At 47.1% G+C, this 17,068-nt stretch overlaps 1 protein-coding gene across 1 annotated transcript in view; it reads left to right on the top strand.

The window, feature by feature from the left end:
• Window positions 1-13,257, top strand: part of LOC147730399 (apoptosis-inducing factor 3-like) — a 402,100-nt gene extending 388,843 nt beyond the window's left edge. The window contains exon 19 of the mRNA XM_086955207.1: window positions 12,284-13,257. Within this exon, the coding sequence (XP_086811333.1) occupies window positions 12,284-12,317 (34 nt within the window). The 3' untranslated portion in view covers window positions 12,318-13,257. The remainder of the gene's footprint in view (window positions 1-12,283) is intronic.
• The last annotated feature ends 3,811 nt before the right edge of the window (window positions 13,258-17,068 follow it).

Here is a 17,068-nt window from a genome sequence, read left to right as displayed (position 1 = left end):
CCGGCTAATCCTCTTTGAGTTTAGCTGCAAACCGTTTGATTCTCGGATGTTTTCTGCGTCATTTTGCATCCAACTAGGCCCGGACTGGAGAACGAGTCAGAAAATGTTCTGGACCCACTTTATGAGGCAACAGCGCCTCCTCGTGTTGTATATTGAAATGACACGCGTTGCGCGCAGAGACGAGCGTTTCCTTTTTGTGCTCCATCCGTCATAGATTTTAGAGCCCGAGATAATCTGCAGCCCACTCGGCCTCGGGCCATGCTGTTGTGTTGATACAAATGCACCTTAGCCTACACAGAAGAAAGCACAAATAAAACCCTCTCTCCGAGTCCAGGCTGTCTGTTGCGGTGGCCAACTTTACATTATCAATTCGTAGGACACTCTGGACGTGGAGGAGGTCAGAAGTCGCTTTTTGGGGGGCTGAGTGTGGGGCAGACTATGCAGGAATATCGTATTTTTGGAGGTTCATTCTATATCCTCCACCTCATAATGAGGCCATATGAAAATATCTAACTCAACCAGATATTGGGTTGTGTAAACCAGCTCGAGTTCACGCCCTGACCCCACTTGGGAGGTCAGGGCGAGTTAATAACAAGCATTTGCAATGCAATCGGTCTCGCCTTTAGGACCTTATATGTATTTAGCTATGCAGCACATCAGCCTGGGTACTGAAACATCTACTGTTCTTTAACATGGAGGGAAAGTAAGCACCAAACTGCGTGGCACGCCAGATATGGGAACACATGGATAGAAATATTGCCTTTCAACGGGAAATGGTATAGTCCAAAGCTCTGCTTTTAAGCTCTTTGCTGCGGCGCGACTTCGGCCGCAGTGCTGGGACATTCCAATCTCTGGCGTGGCTCGGACGGCCCCCGTGCGCACACGCCCACCGTGACTCATGAGGGATGGAGCCGTCATGAGCACGGAAGACGTTAATATAAAATCGAGGTCTTTGGTGGTCATATCACTGAAAATACAACATTTGAAAAAAATATTGTCTATGGATGCTCATGGAAGACAGTTTCTATGGACTGGAATCTAGATAATGCTAAAGTGATTCTGGTATTTTACTGACTTCTGCTGGTCGTTTTCTATCAAAAAAGTGAAATTCAGGCAGTTGCCAGAAAAATTTAAAAAGAAACCCTCAGCAGAAAACAATTCTGGTATTTTACTGACCTCTGCTGGTCGTTTTCTATCAAGACAGTTAAATAGAGGCAGTTGAACAGAAAAAAGTCCCTAAGTGGAAGCAGACAAGTCCTAGGGATGATCTCCAGAGCCCACAAAGTACATACACATATAAGTCTATAATAAGTATATACTAAAGTATATACAAGAGGTCTCGAATACTCGACCTAAAAAGAGATGGGTCACGCCTGCTCACTAGTTCTTGGTGTGAAGCAGCAACTGAATCGGTGTGTGTGTGCATGCCTTTCTGCTCTCGCCGCTTGAATAGCAAGGCCTCGCAGTCAGCGGCCATCTCTACAGTGGACAGAGGACTCTGCCGCATCCTCCTACTCGGCCCCAACTGCCTGCCACCCCTCTGCAGCTGCACAAAAGTCCAAGTCATGTGCTGCGTGCCTAGCCCTCCCCGCAGGGCGCACACTCAGTCCTTATCCGCGGCAAGGCCTTTGCCCTCGGTGCCTCCTGCAAGTGTGAATTGGCCAGCATGTGCACAGAAGATGATCCCCAAAAAGAAGTGCACACCCAAATCATACAAGGCTGCCGGTCGGTCATGCTCAGGCGACACATCCTCTGCCAGCATAACATACCTCGCAAAGAAATCTTCGCACTTACTCGCTCCCATGAACTTTCTAATGACAGAGCAGAACAGATCAAACTCAGCTTTCAGAAACTGTCCACTACACCAGAAAACACTCCTCGTCCATCAAAGTGGATACAGCCACACCCCTCACAAGAGGCAAGCCTAGCTGACCCACCCGTCTGCTTCAGGAAAAGATAGCCCAAAAGATCAGTGTGGATACCGCGGTCTCTCTCCTCACCCGCTCCATGAATGCCCAGCCAGGTGCATGACCTGCTCAGCGTGCCTGTTAGTCAACCACATAGCCAAAGTCTGTCGGGGTGATTGCCTCTTGCCTGCCCCACCCCCCGCTGTCATGCCACAACATGCTGCCAAGTAGTGTCAGCACTCTCATGTGATCCTACACCCGTTCCAGACAATGAGACACACATATCCGGCTCCGGTCAAGGTGATGCTGATGGCGAGAACAACATGTTTCTCATTTTTTCAACACACCATATCAGCGCAACATGTCAAGTCCTTATCGATGGCACCCGACTATTTCGCTCATCGACACAGGCACATCAGTAAACAATACCGGCCTAAGACATTTCTGCACCTTAGTCCCACGGCCTGATCTTAATCAATCAGTCAGGGGAATTGTAAGCGCACTACTCACCCGTGAGGGTCCCAAGGCGCTGAAGTGGGGTCGGGGGGTGGTCAGCAGTTCCGTATTAGTCGAAGAGACAGGTCTTCAACGCCTTCCTGAAGGTGTTCAGGGAGGGGGGAACGTCTGATGTCGGTGGGGAGCTCGTTCCAGTTCTTGGTCACGATGTAGGAGAAGGATCTTCCCCCTGCTCTGGCTCTGCGGATGCGCAGGGTTTTGGCAAGGAGGAGGTTGGTGGAGCGTAGGTGCATTTGGGCACGTGGAGGGTGATCTACAGCTCACAATGGCACGCATCTTTGGAAGGCGACCATTGGTTGGTACCTTCTCCTGTATTGTGTCACATAGTGCCCATTAATGCCCAGCAAAGTTCTTTTTCACCTCTGCGAACTCTGAAACTCTCATGAGCTGTGATACGATTGAACAGCTCCATCTCGTTCACTTCATTGCAGCCCTTGGTGACCCCACAGGAGACATTGACAAGCTTCTCCTTGATTTTCTTCACCTATTTTCCGATCTAGGATGCCTAAAAGGTCCGTTTGTCTCATTCCACATTAACCCCTCAGTCCACCCAGTGGTGCTCTGGCACCGCAGTAGCCCCTTTCATCTCCGTCCGGTGGTGGAAGTAGAACGACACAAACTGAAGGAGGCAGGAGTCATTGAAAAAGTTTCTGGACCAACCCCTTGCGCATTCCCTATGGTAGTTACCAACAAATCCAAAGAGCTGAGGAGCATCTGTATAGATTTGTGCTTCCTCAATATGGTGATTAAAGGAGAACAGTAGATATCCCCCTCGATCGACAACCTCATTGCTCGACCTGGTTCTTCAAACTCGACCTGAATTCTAGATACCAGTAACTGCAACTCCACGAGGATGGGCAGGTATTTTACGACTTTCTCCGCACATGGTGGCCTCTGTTGCTACCGCCTGCTCAATTTTGGGATATCTTCAGATGCAAAGGTCTTCGAAGATACAATCTGAGAGGTCCTGGCAGGTCTAAAGTTTTATCAATGTCAGCGATGACATCCTCATTCATACGCCCACCCTTGCCAGCCGTCGCACCAGCCAGCATGTCACCCTCACGAGGAACAAGTGGGCCTCAGCCTCAACAGTGCAAAGTACCCGTTCTTCCAAAAAGAAATGCGATTATTCGCTATATTTTCTCCAAGGATCGCATCAAGGTTAATCCATCCAAATGCATCAACATAAGGGATGCTGCTACACCCACATCTGCAGCAGATGTTTGATGTTTTCTTGGCTCTGTGACCTACTGCGGGAGGTTCATACCCAACTTAGCGACAGTGACAGGCCCACTGAGGAACCTCACCAAAGCGTCAACCCCATGGGCATGGGGTCCAGCTGAAGACAATGCTTTCCAAGCAATAAGAAATCCAGAGTCCGAGCTTGTGATCGATGACAGCCCCATTTGTCTGAGAGCTGTGCTCATGCTACATGCAGGAGACGACTGCTAAACCCATGTCGCGAAGGCCAGGAGTGCCCTCACAGAACAGAAAAACCTTATACCTTATACACACACCGAGAAAGAGGTCCTTGCCATCATGTTTTTTATGTGGCTCACTGGTTAGAGGAGGCAGACCTGGAAGCAGAGGTCAGCCCGGGACCAGGGTTCAATTCCCGGCTCGGCGGGGTCTTGAGTCCATGGACTCGACAATTCTCGCTCCGGTGCCTACTCGATTCACAGGTTCACACTCTGCGACTCTGGGCAATAGCTTGCTTAATCTCCACAACGGCCCCTCGCGGCGGGATGCCTGGCTTTCACCTTGAGGATACCCTGCCGGGGTTATCTCACAGGGGAATACCAGGACGGTTCCCTAAGCAAGCGCTTAGAAACCGCTCGGTGATTTGCGCTATATAAATTCCTGTACATTTACATTTATTCCTTGTTTCCCTATTTAGCTAGATTGTATGCTCATGCACAATCATGTATTGAACTTACTCCCCTGCTTCTTTTTTGACAAAATTCGGAGTTTCTTAATCCCCTGCATTTTTGGACAAGATTAGGAGAATTTAGAATCAATATAAAAGCTGCTTGCGAGCGTGTGGTTAAAAACTGAACGGAATATTGTCTGTGGAAGGAGGTGGGCACCGTCCAGTCTTATGAAATATTCACTAAAATGCAATATGGTGGTACATATATAGCCCTTGGAGCAATGAGCAATATGCTGCAGTCTTGGGTCTACTACTTTTAACAAAGTGTTTGTTCTTAGGCAAATCGTTCTCATCCTGTGCATCGGTCTGCTAACTTGATAATGTTTTAGCATTCTGAAAACAGGTTTAATAGTAGAAATAAACATTAGCTGCATATTCCTAGTACAATACCACAGAATGGTTTTCATTCAAACATTCAGGGTTGGTTAATGCAGGATTATTGACCTCCCTCAGTGTCTCTGTTCAAGCAGCAGGACAGGAGCCCCAATTGCAGAACAAGCCAGCAAAATGCAGAAGTTTTCCACTCTAGTGTCTACCTTCCAAACAACTATTTACAACTACAGCAGGTGATGCCCAATCTTTTTTCCAAAACCCAGGTATTTTCAAAGACATTTAGAAGAATCAAGGTAGCACACTGTTAAGTCATGGCAGTTTTTGCATTACAGTATAAACGTAGATATCTCAAAACATCCAGAACAGCCAAAAGCGACACAGCAGCTGCTAAATCCTTGCAGCAGGTAATTTTTCAATTGTCAGTCTTATTTATCAAAACATTGGGGAGCAATCAAGATTCATAGCAGTGTAGTTCTTAGCATGAATTTCCCTACTACCTTTGCAGTTTTTTTTAGGTTACTGCAAATTAGGCCAGTGTTGATTGGAATAGTGAATGCAGGTAAATAGATCAAGAAAGAAACATCTTCAAAATATTGCAGCCTTCTTAAAATAGAAAATTCACTTTCGGTGTGATGCAGTAACACACATAGTCCCCACAAATGTTTGCTGATCCCTAACATGGAGTGCAAAAATACAAGACATCTACAAAGAGGAACCTCTGACCATTTCCGAAATTAAATGTCCTAGTAGTCCTTGTGTGGGTTGAGCATGAAGTGTGGCCCTTTGCCCTTCACAGGTACTAGCAGGAAGAGGCCCCGTGATGTTCGCCCTCTCTGGTGTACACCTGGGCTAGGGAATCCAATGTAAGCTTGCTTTAAGGGGCCTGTTCTCCTAAAAGGCTTTAGTTGAAAGCATGTTGGGGTAGAAATTCTCTTACTACATGGCTCTGGAAAGTGTGTTCCTCAGACGTATGTTTCCAATCTGTGAAGTCACTGTGCTTTTATCCTCCCTCCCAGAGATAGGCACCAAAGTGCACCCTCTTTAAAGGAGTGACTACTTCTGTAGTTAGGCATGGTGGGGAAGGCGATGATGGCAGTATACTTTATAATGAAAACAAGCCTTTTTTCCTGTTTCCTTGTCTCCCCTCTCCTAAAAATACTGCCACTTTCCCGAAACGGAGGATTTTCACTTCCATCTGTGTGAGTTATGAGTGAAAGGTGTATGTACAGTCTGTATATCGCAGGATGAGGGCAGAGCCTGGATTTAGGAGACATTTCATTTTGAATTCCTTAATTTTGTATAGCAACCCAAAAAGGTTGAGAGCTTTGTGCTTCTCTGCCCAGGTCTCTGAAGATCTGAGAGTATTTATCTTTACACTTCTTCCTATCCTGCTGCAGAGGGTCATTGTCCTGTGGTTGGGTGAGTGCCTGTATGGCATGGGGTAGGAGGGAATGAGGAGTCAGATTCTCCCATTTAAAGTTGCCTTCGGTTCTCCCACCAGAGTGCTCTCGGACATTTCATTCCCCTTCTTCCTACCTGATCGGTTCTCACAAAAAATGTGGCCTGCTGTGGAGTCGAAGATACTTCTACATTTTACCTGGTTAAACCCGCTGAGGAGGGAAGGCTGTCATCCATTCCCCTGGTATGAGGTGATCATGCAGTAGCCACATAGTATTCGATTGTAGGAGCCCTCTAAAAGTTAGGATTATGAAATACTTTGTTCCATGATCCTTCTTTACTAAAGAAGATGTTCACTAGTACAGCTGAGGAAATATTTTCAGGGACAGGGGCTTCCAAATGCTGCCAGACTAGGCACTAAGTTTGGGCAAAAAACCTGCTGTAATCCCTGCAGGACTCCACTCTGCAGAACCTTGATTCATCAACACCGCTGTCTGAGTATCTTTGGTCCTGTTGTGAGGTCCGCATCACCCCAGGACAAGAAATATCCCGGCTGCTGTGCAGAAGGAAGAATCACCAACATCTGTCTGCCTTGCAGGGGGGGGGATAGACATCTGCATCATGTTTGGCAAGCCTCCTTCTCCTCTGACCCTGCTAGGGCTACAGGAAAGCTGGTAAAACGCATAAAAATGTAGGGTCACGACATTTAACATTCACATAATCCAGTATAGCTCCCCAGACCGATAAACCAAGTTTCCTTCTACGCGCCCTTTTAAGTGAATATAAATTATGTTTTAAACTGAAGAAAGCAAAAAATCTAGCTCTCCACATTTCAAACGAGGGTGGTTCTTTTTGAAGCCATGACGAAGCTGGCTGTTGCCATGAATATAAGGTGACCCACATATGCGAAGTAGCCTGCCCGGTCACCGAGCCACATGTGACACCTAGTAACATAGCCGCAGGGGTGATCTTAATCTCTGTCCTTGTCACCATAGTTAAAAAGGCCTCTATCCCTAAAAAAAATGATTCAACACTCTTCCTATGGAAATTCGGAACTAACTAGAACTACGCAATATTAACGCTGGCACCTTTAGATAAATGTTCATAAAACTTTCCAAAAAAAGGTACATCCACCTCTGCTCCTTCCTTGAAATTTTCAGGGTGCTCCGTCTAAAGCGCGTTTTCTCCAAACATATTTTCCATAGGAATTTTGCACAGTGCTGCAGCAAACGGCTCAACGGAATTATGCCACATTTTGTAGAAAGCTAGATCTTTACCTTAAAAGTGTAAATCCGTTCAGTAGGTTTTGAGAACTTGAGATTCAAAATGTATAGATATCAGGAGACGTGGTAATACCGGGACCGGAAGATCAAAATGTAAGATCTGATTGGCTGCCTTACAGCAACAAAGATGTTTGGCAGCCATTTTAGGACTTAGGCACTCGGTCTGTGTGTCCTGAAAACAACAAATAGCATATAGGGGGTAGGGTAGGGATTATCTGACTCCCAAGTCCTTCTAGGGGGTCAGGTACTGCGGTACCACAGTACAAATGTTTTTAAAAGATGTGGTCTCCCACCCTTTCCAATTAGGGGTGAGCCAGGGGGCAAGGGAGGATGGCACATTGGGAACATATAAAATATATTTTTTTAAGTGCTGGTAATGGGGCTTTTCCCCCGCCCGCACTGAGCCACCTATTGGCCCCGGAGACCCCATCTTCCAGGGCCCAGTGTCAGGCAGAGTCCTTGGGGCCACATACTTCGTGACACTATGTTGTCTGTAGCCGTGAGAGCACAGGCAAGGAACACAAAGGCAAGTCCCTGCTCGCACTCTCCCAGGCAGGGGAAATAGGTTTGCTCCCGCCAAGTGGAAGCAGAAACAAAAATTGCTCCTGCAAGGTAGGAGCAAACCAGTGCAGGTGACTTTTGCTGGCACCCAGGGTGGGTGCTGGCAGGACAGCCAGCGGGGCCTCTAGGGCAACATGCCTTTTCCTGCAGCCGTCAATGGAAGTTAATGTAGTGAGTACCCCAATTGGGACTGGGGAAACCACAACAAAAAGGTTTGCTGGCTCCCACCAGCACCCAGGATTGGTGCTGGCTGGGGAGCTGGCAGTTCCTCGAGGGACATAGGCCTCCTCGCATAGCCTCTCAACCTTGATAAAAAAGTGTTTGGTTCCCATGTGGGCACTTTAAATTCTAACACCAATTATAGTTAACGCACGAAGCTATAACTTGCACCACTGCCATGCACAGTTTTTTCATCAATAATGTCATATCAGAGGGTATAAATAGTGATATCATGATGTGATAGAACATGACATGAATGAAGTAACATGTGAGGTTGTAAGTGCAAGGGCACGAGCTATAGTTCCTTGAGTGTACGGTAACTGGTGAATTTCAGTGGTTTTTAGAGTTTAAAATGTAACGTTTTACTGACATTTTACCCTAACTATAATGTCAATTTAACCTTTGTGTTTTTCACGTGAATTTTTAGAAGAAAGAAGTGCTGTAGGGCTGTTGGTTATGTGTTATCGCAGTGCCTCTGGAAATGTGGTAGTAAAGATATGGTTCTTAGGGAGTGGGTGTTGAGGGGATAAGTGCCTCAGCGTGGAAGTAGAGGAAAGAACATGGAACAGAGGTGGAAAAGAAAAGTGATTGGATGTAGAGGGCAAAGGGAAGAAGTGTCTTCGGCTGTGACTCAAGGAAAAGAGCAAAGGGATGAGTTGACCGGGGCAGTCACTAGGATAAAATGATTGGGGATGATTATTTTTGGTAGTGCCTCTTATGTATGGGCAGAGTGGATAAATGCCTTGGGGAATTGCTTTTGGAGAGGTGAGGAGAAGGAGAATATATGAATATTAAGGGATTACAAGAGTTTGCAACTGGGACCCACATCTGGAAAGGGGGAATTGCACAGGCGTAGAGAGATGCTGACAACCTAAGCCTGCGTTCTAAAATGGAGGAGAGGCATGGACCGCTGTTGCAGTCTGAGATCCCCATGTATAAAGCTGGAGAATGCCCTTGCAGGCATCACCACCTATGGGGTCTGTCTGTGGTTTAATGTTTTGACTATCTAAATGATCATTAATAAGGCAAAGGGTTGTGAATATAAAATGTGATGCTATAATCCTATGAATAAATCAGTGAGCTTGCTGCGCTGGAGCAAAAATAACTTTTGGATTGTGTAATCATCCAAATGTTCATCATGTCACTGTGCTCTGAAAAATCAATAAAGAAAGCTATCTTAAAAAAAAGAGCACACTTAGTTCGGATGTCTCTTAATAGATGAATGGCAGACAGAGGTGGGCAGTGCCCAGGAAATAAATAAACTGCGGAGACTGGCAGTGCCCAGAGCGTTTCACACTTCACTACACATAGGAAAGGTGTTCGGGCAACTCGGGCCGCAAAATAAAAAAGCTCCTAAACAATAGTATTCTGAAATAAAAGCCAAGAATACAAACGCAGCCGCTGTGCCAAGGGGCATGGCAGTATTATGGCCAACGGTCCGAGGGTGAGGACACATAAAACAGAACGCCCTAAATCTGGACTAAACTCTCCCAAAAGATATTTATCCGAGATAAAGTGATAAAAAAGTTCAGGTGGCACTGCCAGGCTCCCAAGCTGCAGTGTTGGCTGCGAAGGAGAGGGGTGACTGGCCGGCGGGCAGCGGCGCAAACATCAATTTTTTTAACATATACCTATAAAACATGGCGCAGACTAGCTGAATGGCCAGTGCCCACATACTGTGCACAAAGTGCTCATGAAACGAGTCCCAAAATGCCTTAGCACTGCCAACCTGAACGTACCTGCCCCGCAGACCAAATGTGATGAGTGAAACGCGCATGCCAGACAAGCACCCACATTCTGGAAGTATTAACCCTCAGCAGCACCCCAAACAAAGTGCACGCTCCATCAATGTGTGCCCTGGCAGTGCCAATCGTTGTCCTTGTATGCACAGCCAGGTTGAAGCAAGTGGTGCTATCAGGCAAGAAAGAGCCATAAATCTAGACTCGCCACCTGAAAGTGCGCTGTGACCCGTAGTCACAGCGCGCTAGCGGCACGCGATGGCAGTTCGAGTGACTCAGTTAAAGACCAGAAGAATATCAAGTTACAAAGGGGGAGGGAAAGTGAAAGCACGCCGTCATGCATGCGCGTGTGCACATCCGTACGCCAATTAAAGTAAACAAAGATGGCATCGGGCTGTCCACATGCGCATGCATTTTTTTGTCCCTCCATATGTGTGCACAGCTTGAATCAATTACAAAAGGCTCTCGCATCGCGAGAGCAGTGCTGCACACTGCTAACGCCAGGCAAGACCTAAAAAACTGAAAACAGTCTGCCGGTTATGCTATCCCAGAGATCAAGTAGTTAATGTGCCCAAACTAGAACAGCGCTGCATGGCCACTGTAGCGGCAGCAGAGCGCTATTCAGATGTTTTGAAACATACCATATTGTTATCGTTTCACAGAAGAGAGCGACACGGGGAGCCTGTTGCGCCGTCACGGGCAGCGGCCCTGTTTGGGGAAATAACTGATAGCATGCAGATGAAGACAGGGTCGGGGTGTCTGTCTCCTTTACCAGGGCACCCCCTCCCTGTGTTATCTGCTGAGATCTCCCCAGATAGAACTCCCCCGGGGAGGGCGTGGGTGGCAGAGGGGATCCCCTCCACAGAACACAGACAGATACTCCTTTCACCAGGCCCAGCTACGCAGGTTCAGGCCGACATGTCCCACCTTATTATTACACCGGCCTTTCGTCTGCTCCAAGGAGCGGTTCAAGAGCACTGGCGGCTGTGTTTCTTTGGTCCCGTGGAGGCGCTGATGCCGGCTTTGAGCACCAGGAAGGGTTCAGAGCTTTCACAGTGCTTGGGTCCATGGGTCAGACTCCGGCGGGATCAGCCGAGAGCACCAGAGAGTAAATGCTGACTGCATATCTCAGATGTGGCGCGGCACATATGATGATTCTGCAAACAAACATGCCCCAGGCACTCCTGAACCACAGCAGCGCAGTTCGTTATCGCCCCACACTGCTGAGGGAAGTGCCTGAAGGGAAGGGTAACAAACAGTTTACTGTTAAAACATTAGCGCCTGTCGCTTCCCCCACTCACCGAATTTGTTCCAGCACTTTGTTTGCAACAAAATATCTCTGAAATTTTAAAGCAAAAAGTGTCCTTGTTGTCATGGTGTTATTAGATGACAATAGCTAACACGCCAATGGGGTGCGATTCGGAACACCGGGTTATGGCCATTTTTAAGGTAACATTTGGAACACTGGCGTTGGGAACGTGAACGCCCCCATTCCCACACCCACCCGGAGTATACACCAGAGCAACCCGACTCCAAACTGCAAAAGGCGCAGCAGAACAATACAAGCTTGCTCCATTGCCCTTAGGCAGCCGCTTGTTTATATTTGATGTAAAAATAAACACGCTGCTGCCACTGCCAAAAATGCGTGAAAGGAAATAGTGCTGAGCCAAATCATAAATGCCCCGTGTAAGTTCCGCAAGTAACAATCCAATCCGGATGGGCGGAGCTAAGACGAGACAAGGCGGTAACAAAAAAGCCTGAGTCTCAATTAGAAGCCTGCATTTTACATAAATAATAACGCAAACCAATAACAAACATGGGCGGTGTTTTAAGTCCATTTGTAAAATCCACTCTATCACAATATGTCTCGCAGGGCGAGGAGCGCATGCACACTCCAGTGCTAGGTCTGCGAGACCTAATAATGGGGGGGAAATTACTGATTTATTTTTAAACTGAAAAATAACGAAGGCTTAAACTATCCCAAGCAAAATATATTAAGCACTATAATAATATATAGATCGTTGAAGAAAATGCAAGTCATGAGATAATTAACTGCCTCAAAAAATAACTATCTCTAACAGACACCTGAGCTACTGTTAGTGTAAACTAATTTATAGCTAGGCTAGAACATAGAACAGAGCCACTCTCACACATCGCATCAATTCACCCTCTCTTAGAGGTGTCTGGGGTTTGAGCAATGCCTAATCACACCAAAGGCCAATGTAAGCATTTTGATACCATATCTCTCCGCAATTTGGCCATATTTTGAGCAACAGTGATGGCCTGGCACTCTCTTGCTGAGGCTGCCCTTGATGAAAACCTTAGAATTGCCATAATGTCTGCATCACTAAACACATGTTGGCTTTGAGAATAAATCTGCTTCCGTTTTTGTTGCAGGTCTGAGGATCTGAGCTGGCTGAAGCGACCCTGAGCAGAGACATCTCCTTCATGTCACTGCATTAACTTCAAGGTGTGACATCAAGTCATGTGCTGTGTGACCCAGAAATGTCCTGTTCCCCTAGTGTCAGCTCCATCACTTTCCCTTTGGCTCTTGAGAGTTCTCCACTCTGGTACAAGGTTTATCATCTACACTTTGTTCCTTAAAGCAGCACCTCATGTGCCTGCATCTTTCTCCCCTTTAAAGCTTACAGGTCTTGGCTTCCAGTCCCAGCGTCTGCACTTCAACTCTTACAGCAGTAAACCTAAATGCCATGTCCATGATCTTCCATCCCATAACCCAGCACTCTACCTCCGGCCCCTGCTCCACCATCCTGTTGCTTGCCATTTAAATCCTTTTCACTTCAGAACTCTACCATGCTATGTTTTATCATTCATTTTAATGACGGTGAATGCAAGACACTGGTGAACACCATCATCCTGCTCTCATGTCTACCCATCTCTGCCAATTCAGCCCACTTTCTCTTCCAGTTCTTTCTTTCCCCTTTGAACCGTGCACATCTTTTCCTGTGAGGTGATTATCCTCTCTGACTTTTCTTGCTTCACAACCTAACTTCGAGCCTACCTATGCGAATTATCCTGCATTAAATTCTACCAGTCTCCAAACTCCCCGTCTTTGTCCCTATCACCATGATGCACTCATAGTCTTCAACCTCCTACGCCCAAACCCCTCTAGTCCCCGTCCTCATACCCTCAACCCTTACAGTCTATGTCCACTTGCGCTCACCCCTCCCCTATTTAAACCATCCCATCCTTAAGAGTGACCCTGACTACTCCATTGCTGTCACCTTTACTCACTTCTTCTATGTTCGACATTATCGACATGTAGCATTCCTTTGAGCCTTAAGATATGATGAGCTATCAGTCATAAGTCTATTCAGAAAAGTACATGAATAAAAACTACAGAAATTAAACATGGTGCATGCATTTGTTTTTTGAAAATGTTGTGTGATCTGTGTGTGTGTGTCCTTACAATCCTAAATTCGGAAATAGCTTGTATAAATCCATGGGTGGGCCTGCACTGCCGGTATAAACGAGAAAGGAAGTATTGGAAGCATGCAGCTTTAAGTGTTTTATGGTGAGGGAGTCGCTTACCTCTAATGCTGGGTCTGAGGTGACGAAATTTTCCTTACATGTTGCACCACCTCATGTATCCCCCAGGACAGGTTTATCATCGCAGAGAGGGCCAGGGTCCAACCCTTTGTCCAGTCAGCAGAACTACCTGGAGAAGCTTTCATATTTTCATGGCCAGCATAAGCAAAGAAATGCTGAAAAACGGCCTTTCCCTAATGTACAGGGTTTTAATTTCAGAACCAAGTATCCACTGTTGATGGCATTTCCCAATCCTCGCTGATGTTCCCTCTCGGTCAAAACAATTCGTGTTTTTTAGGTGCCACTCTGTGCCTGGCTCCTCTAGTCTTGATACATTCCTCTTGCTATCTTTGACATTCCTTCTCCTAAGCAGGCCTCGTGCTACATTATATGTAATGTGTTTGCGCAAAGCAGCCTTTGGCACTCCTCTTACACTGCGAACAGAGCACAAAAGAGTCCAGTTGCTACACAGGCTTCAAGGGTTATCAAGCTCCAACTCGCATCTACTCTCCGTTTTCTTCTTTTGTTAAACATACAGAAAACCTTTTTTTATTCCAAAGGTTTACACATCGCTGTTCATCACTTTACGAAGTGTTCACAATTACATTCCCACCAGGGGCTGTTGGCTGCTGTAACCCTCACTGAATAGCCTGGCAGTGGAGCTCTGAGTAAGTGGTAACAGCAGGAAAGTAATTTTGGGTAGCCCGGAGTGAACAGTGTTGCTATAATCTAAAAGGGTAGAGGAAGCTGGAAGGAGAAGTTTAGGAACCTGGGACTGAAAGGAAAGATCTCTGGTAAACATATTGGCTTTGGCAAACATTGTTTTAGCAATGTTGTACACCAGTGTGGCTGGTGTTCAGCATGGCTAGATATTAGTGGCATGGAGGGGCTGAGGTAGATTGGGGTAGAATGGAGTAGGCTAAATTGGCATAGACTGGAGTGGGGGTTGAGAGGGTTAGATTGGAGTGGGGTGGAGTAGAGTAGATTGGAGTGAGGGAGTTGGGTAGATTAATGTGGTAGATTGGAGTGGGGTAGATTGAATTGGGGTGGAGTGGGGTAGATTGGAGTGGAGAAGTTTGGGGTAGGCTAGAGTGGAGTAGATAGGGGTACGGTTGATTGGGGTAGAGTGGAGTAGAATATATTGGAGTAGAATGAAGTAGAATAGATTGGGGAAGAGTATATAGGATAGATTGGAGTGGGGTAGACTGGAGCAGCATATATTGTGGTGGAGTGGGGTAGATTAGGGAAGAGTGGGGTGCAGTGGATAGGGGTAGAGAGAATTGGGGTAGATTGGAGTGGGATAGATTGGGTGGAATATGGTAGGGTAGATTAGAGTGAAGAGGGGTAGATTGGAACTGGAATGGGGTAGGTTGGAGTGGAGTTGGATAGAGTGGTGTGTGGTAGATTGTGGTGGGGCAGCTTGGGTTAGGGTGGGGTAGAATGGAGTGGGGAAGATTGTAGTGAAGTAGATTGGGGTAGACGGGAGTGGGGCGAATCAGAGTGAGGTAGATTAGATGGAGTAGATTGGACTACAGTAGTTTGGGGTGCGGTGGGGTAGGGTGGGGTACAGGGGTTTAGATTGGACTGGAGTGGGGTTGATTTGAGTGGCATGTGATAGGTAGTATGGGGTGAATTGGAGTGGGGGTAGATTGGATAGAGTAGAATGGAGTGGGGTAGATTGTAGTAGAGTGGTGGGGGTTAGATTGGAGTAGAGTTGAATAGATTGGAGTGGAGTGAGATTGATTGCGTAATAGTGGAGTGGGTGAGATTAGAGTGGAGTGGGGTAGAGTGGAGTGAGGTAGATTAGGGTGGAGTTGGCTACAGTAGATTTGAATGGAATGGGGTAGATTGAAGAGGGATGAGTGGGGTGGGGTATATTGCTGTAGAGTGGGTCAGCTTGGAGTGGAGTAGGTTGGGGTGGAGTGGGGTCATGTGGATTTGAGTTGGGTGGAGTGGGTTAGATTGGAGTGAACTGGGGTAGATTCTAGTGGAATGGGTTAGATTTGAGTGGGCTAAATTTGTGTATAGTGTAGTGGGATATAGTGGAGTGGGGTAGACTGGGGACGTGGGGTATATTTGAGTGGTGGGGTGGATTGGGATGGGGTGGGGTGGAGTTGTGGGGTAGATTGGGATGGGGTGGGGTAGATTGCAGTGAGGTAGATTGGGGTGGGGTAGATTGGGGTACATTGGAGTGTGGTAGATTAAGGGGTAGTGGAGTAGATTGGATTGGAGTGGGGTTGGTTTGTGTAGATTAGAGTGGGATATATTGGAGTAGATTGAAGTGGAGTAAGATAGATTGGGGAAGAGGGGAGTGGAGTGGAGTGCAGTGGATTGGGGTACAATGGAGTGGATTGGGATAGATTGGAGAAGAGTAGATTGGATTGGGGTGGTGTAGATTTCAGTGGCATGTTGTAGATTGGAGTAAAGTGGAGTGAGGTAGATTGGGTAGAGCGGAATGGAGTGTGACAGATTGGGTTAGGGGTGTGGGGTAGATTGGAGTGGAGTCCGATAAAAGATTGGAGCGGAGTAGATAGATTGGAGTGGAGTAGATAGATTGGGGCAGAGTGGATGGAAGGGATAGTAGTGGGTTTGATTAGGGTGTAGTGTAGTGGAGTGGGGTAGTTTAGAGTGGAGTAGGGTGGATTGTAGTGGATGGGGTAGATTGCAGTTGGGTAGTGAGTTAGAGTGGGGTAGCTTGGAGTGGACTAGATAGGGGTGTGTAAATTAAAGAAGGGTAGATTGGAGTAGGGTAGATTGGGTGGAGTGGGGTAGATTGTGGTAGATGTGAGTGGGGTAGATTGTGGTGGAGGCAGGTGTAGTGGAGAGGAGTTGAGTAGATTGCAGTGGAGGTTGGAGGGGCTAAATTGGATTAGGGTATATAGGAGTAGAGAGGATTGGAGTAGATAGGAGTAGAGAGGATTGGGGTAGATTGGAGTGGGGCAGATTGAAGACGGATGATTGGAGTGGGTTAGCTTGGAGTGGAGTAGATAGGGGTGGGGTAAATTGGAGTAGGTAGATTGGGTGGAGTGGGGTAGATTGTGGTAGATGTGAGTGGGGTAGATTGTGGTGGAAGCATATAGAGTGGAGAGTAGTTGAATAGATTGCAGTGGAGTTTGGAGGGGGTAAATTGGATTGGGTAGATTGGAGTAGAGAGGAGTGGAGTGGGGTTGATTGGAGTGGGGTGGACTGTGGTAGATTGGAGTGAGGTAGATTTGAGTGAAGTGTGGTATATGGGGTGGGCGTAATTGGGTGGAGTGGGGTAAATTGGATCGTAGTGGAGTGGATGGGGTAGAGTGGGGTAGATTGGAGTGGTGGGTAGATTGGGGTGGGTAAGAGTGGAGTAGAATGGAGGAGATCGTAGTGAAGTGGAGTGGGAGGGGGTAGATTGGGATACATTGGAGTGGGGTAAGTGGTGTGGAGTGGAGGGGTGTAGAGTGTAGTGGCGTGTTGTATTGTGTCATTGAGAGAGTGGCTCAGATTGGGTTGGCGTCGAGGGGCATGTCGCAGTGCCTTAAAGTGGAGGGCCTGGAGTGGCATGTCTTAGAGTGGAGAACGGTAGAATGGAATGACATGGCATGGAGAAGAAGGGCACAGAGTGGAGTGGCGTAGTGTGGAGTAAGCATGGTGTGGTAG

Source organism: Lissotriton vulgaris, chromosome 2_1, assembly GCF_964263255.1.
Source record: "Lissotriton vulgaris chromosome 2_1, aLisVul1.2, whole genome shotgun sequence".
NCBI lineage: Eukaryota > Metazoa > Chordata > Amphibia > Caudata > Salamandridae > Lissotriton > Lissotriton vulgaris.
The sequence above is the reverse complement of the archived record's forward strand: the minus strand, read 5'-3'. Positions and strand labels throughout refer to the sequence as shown.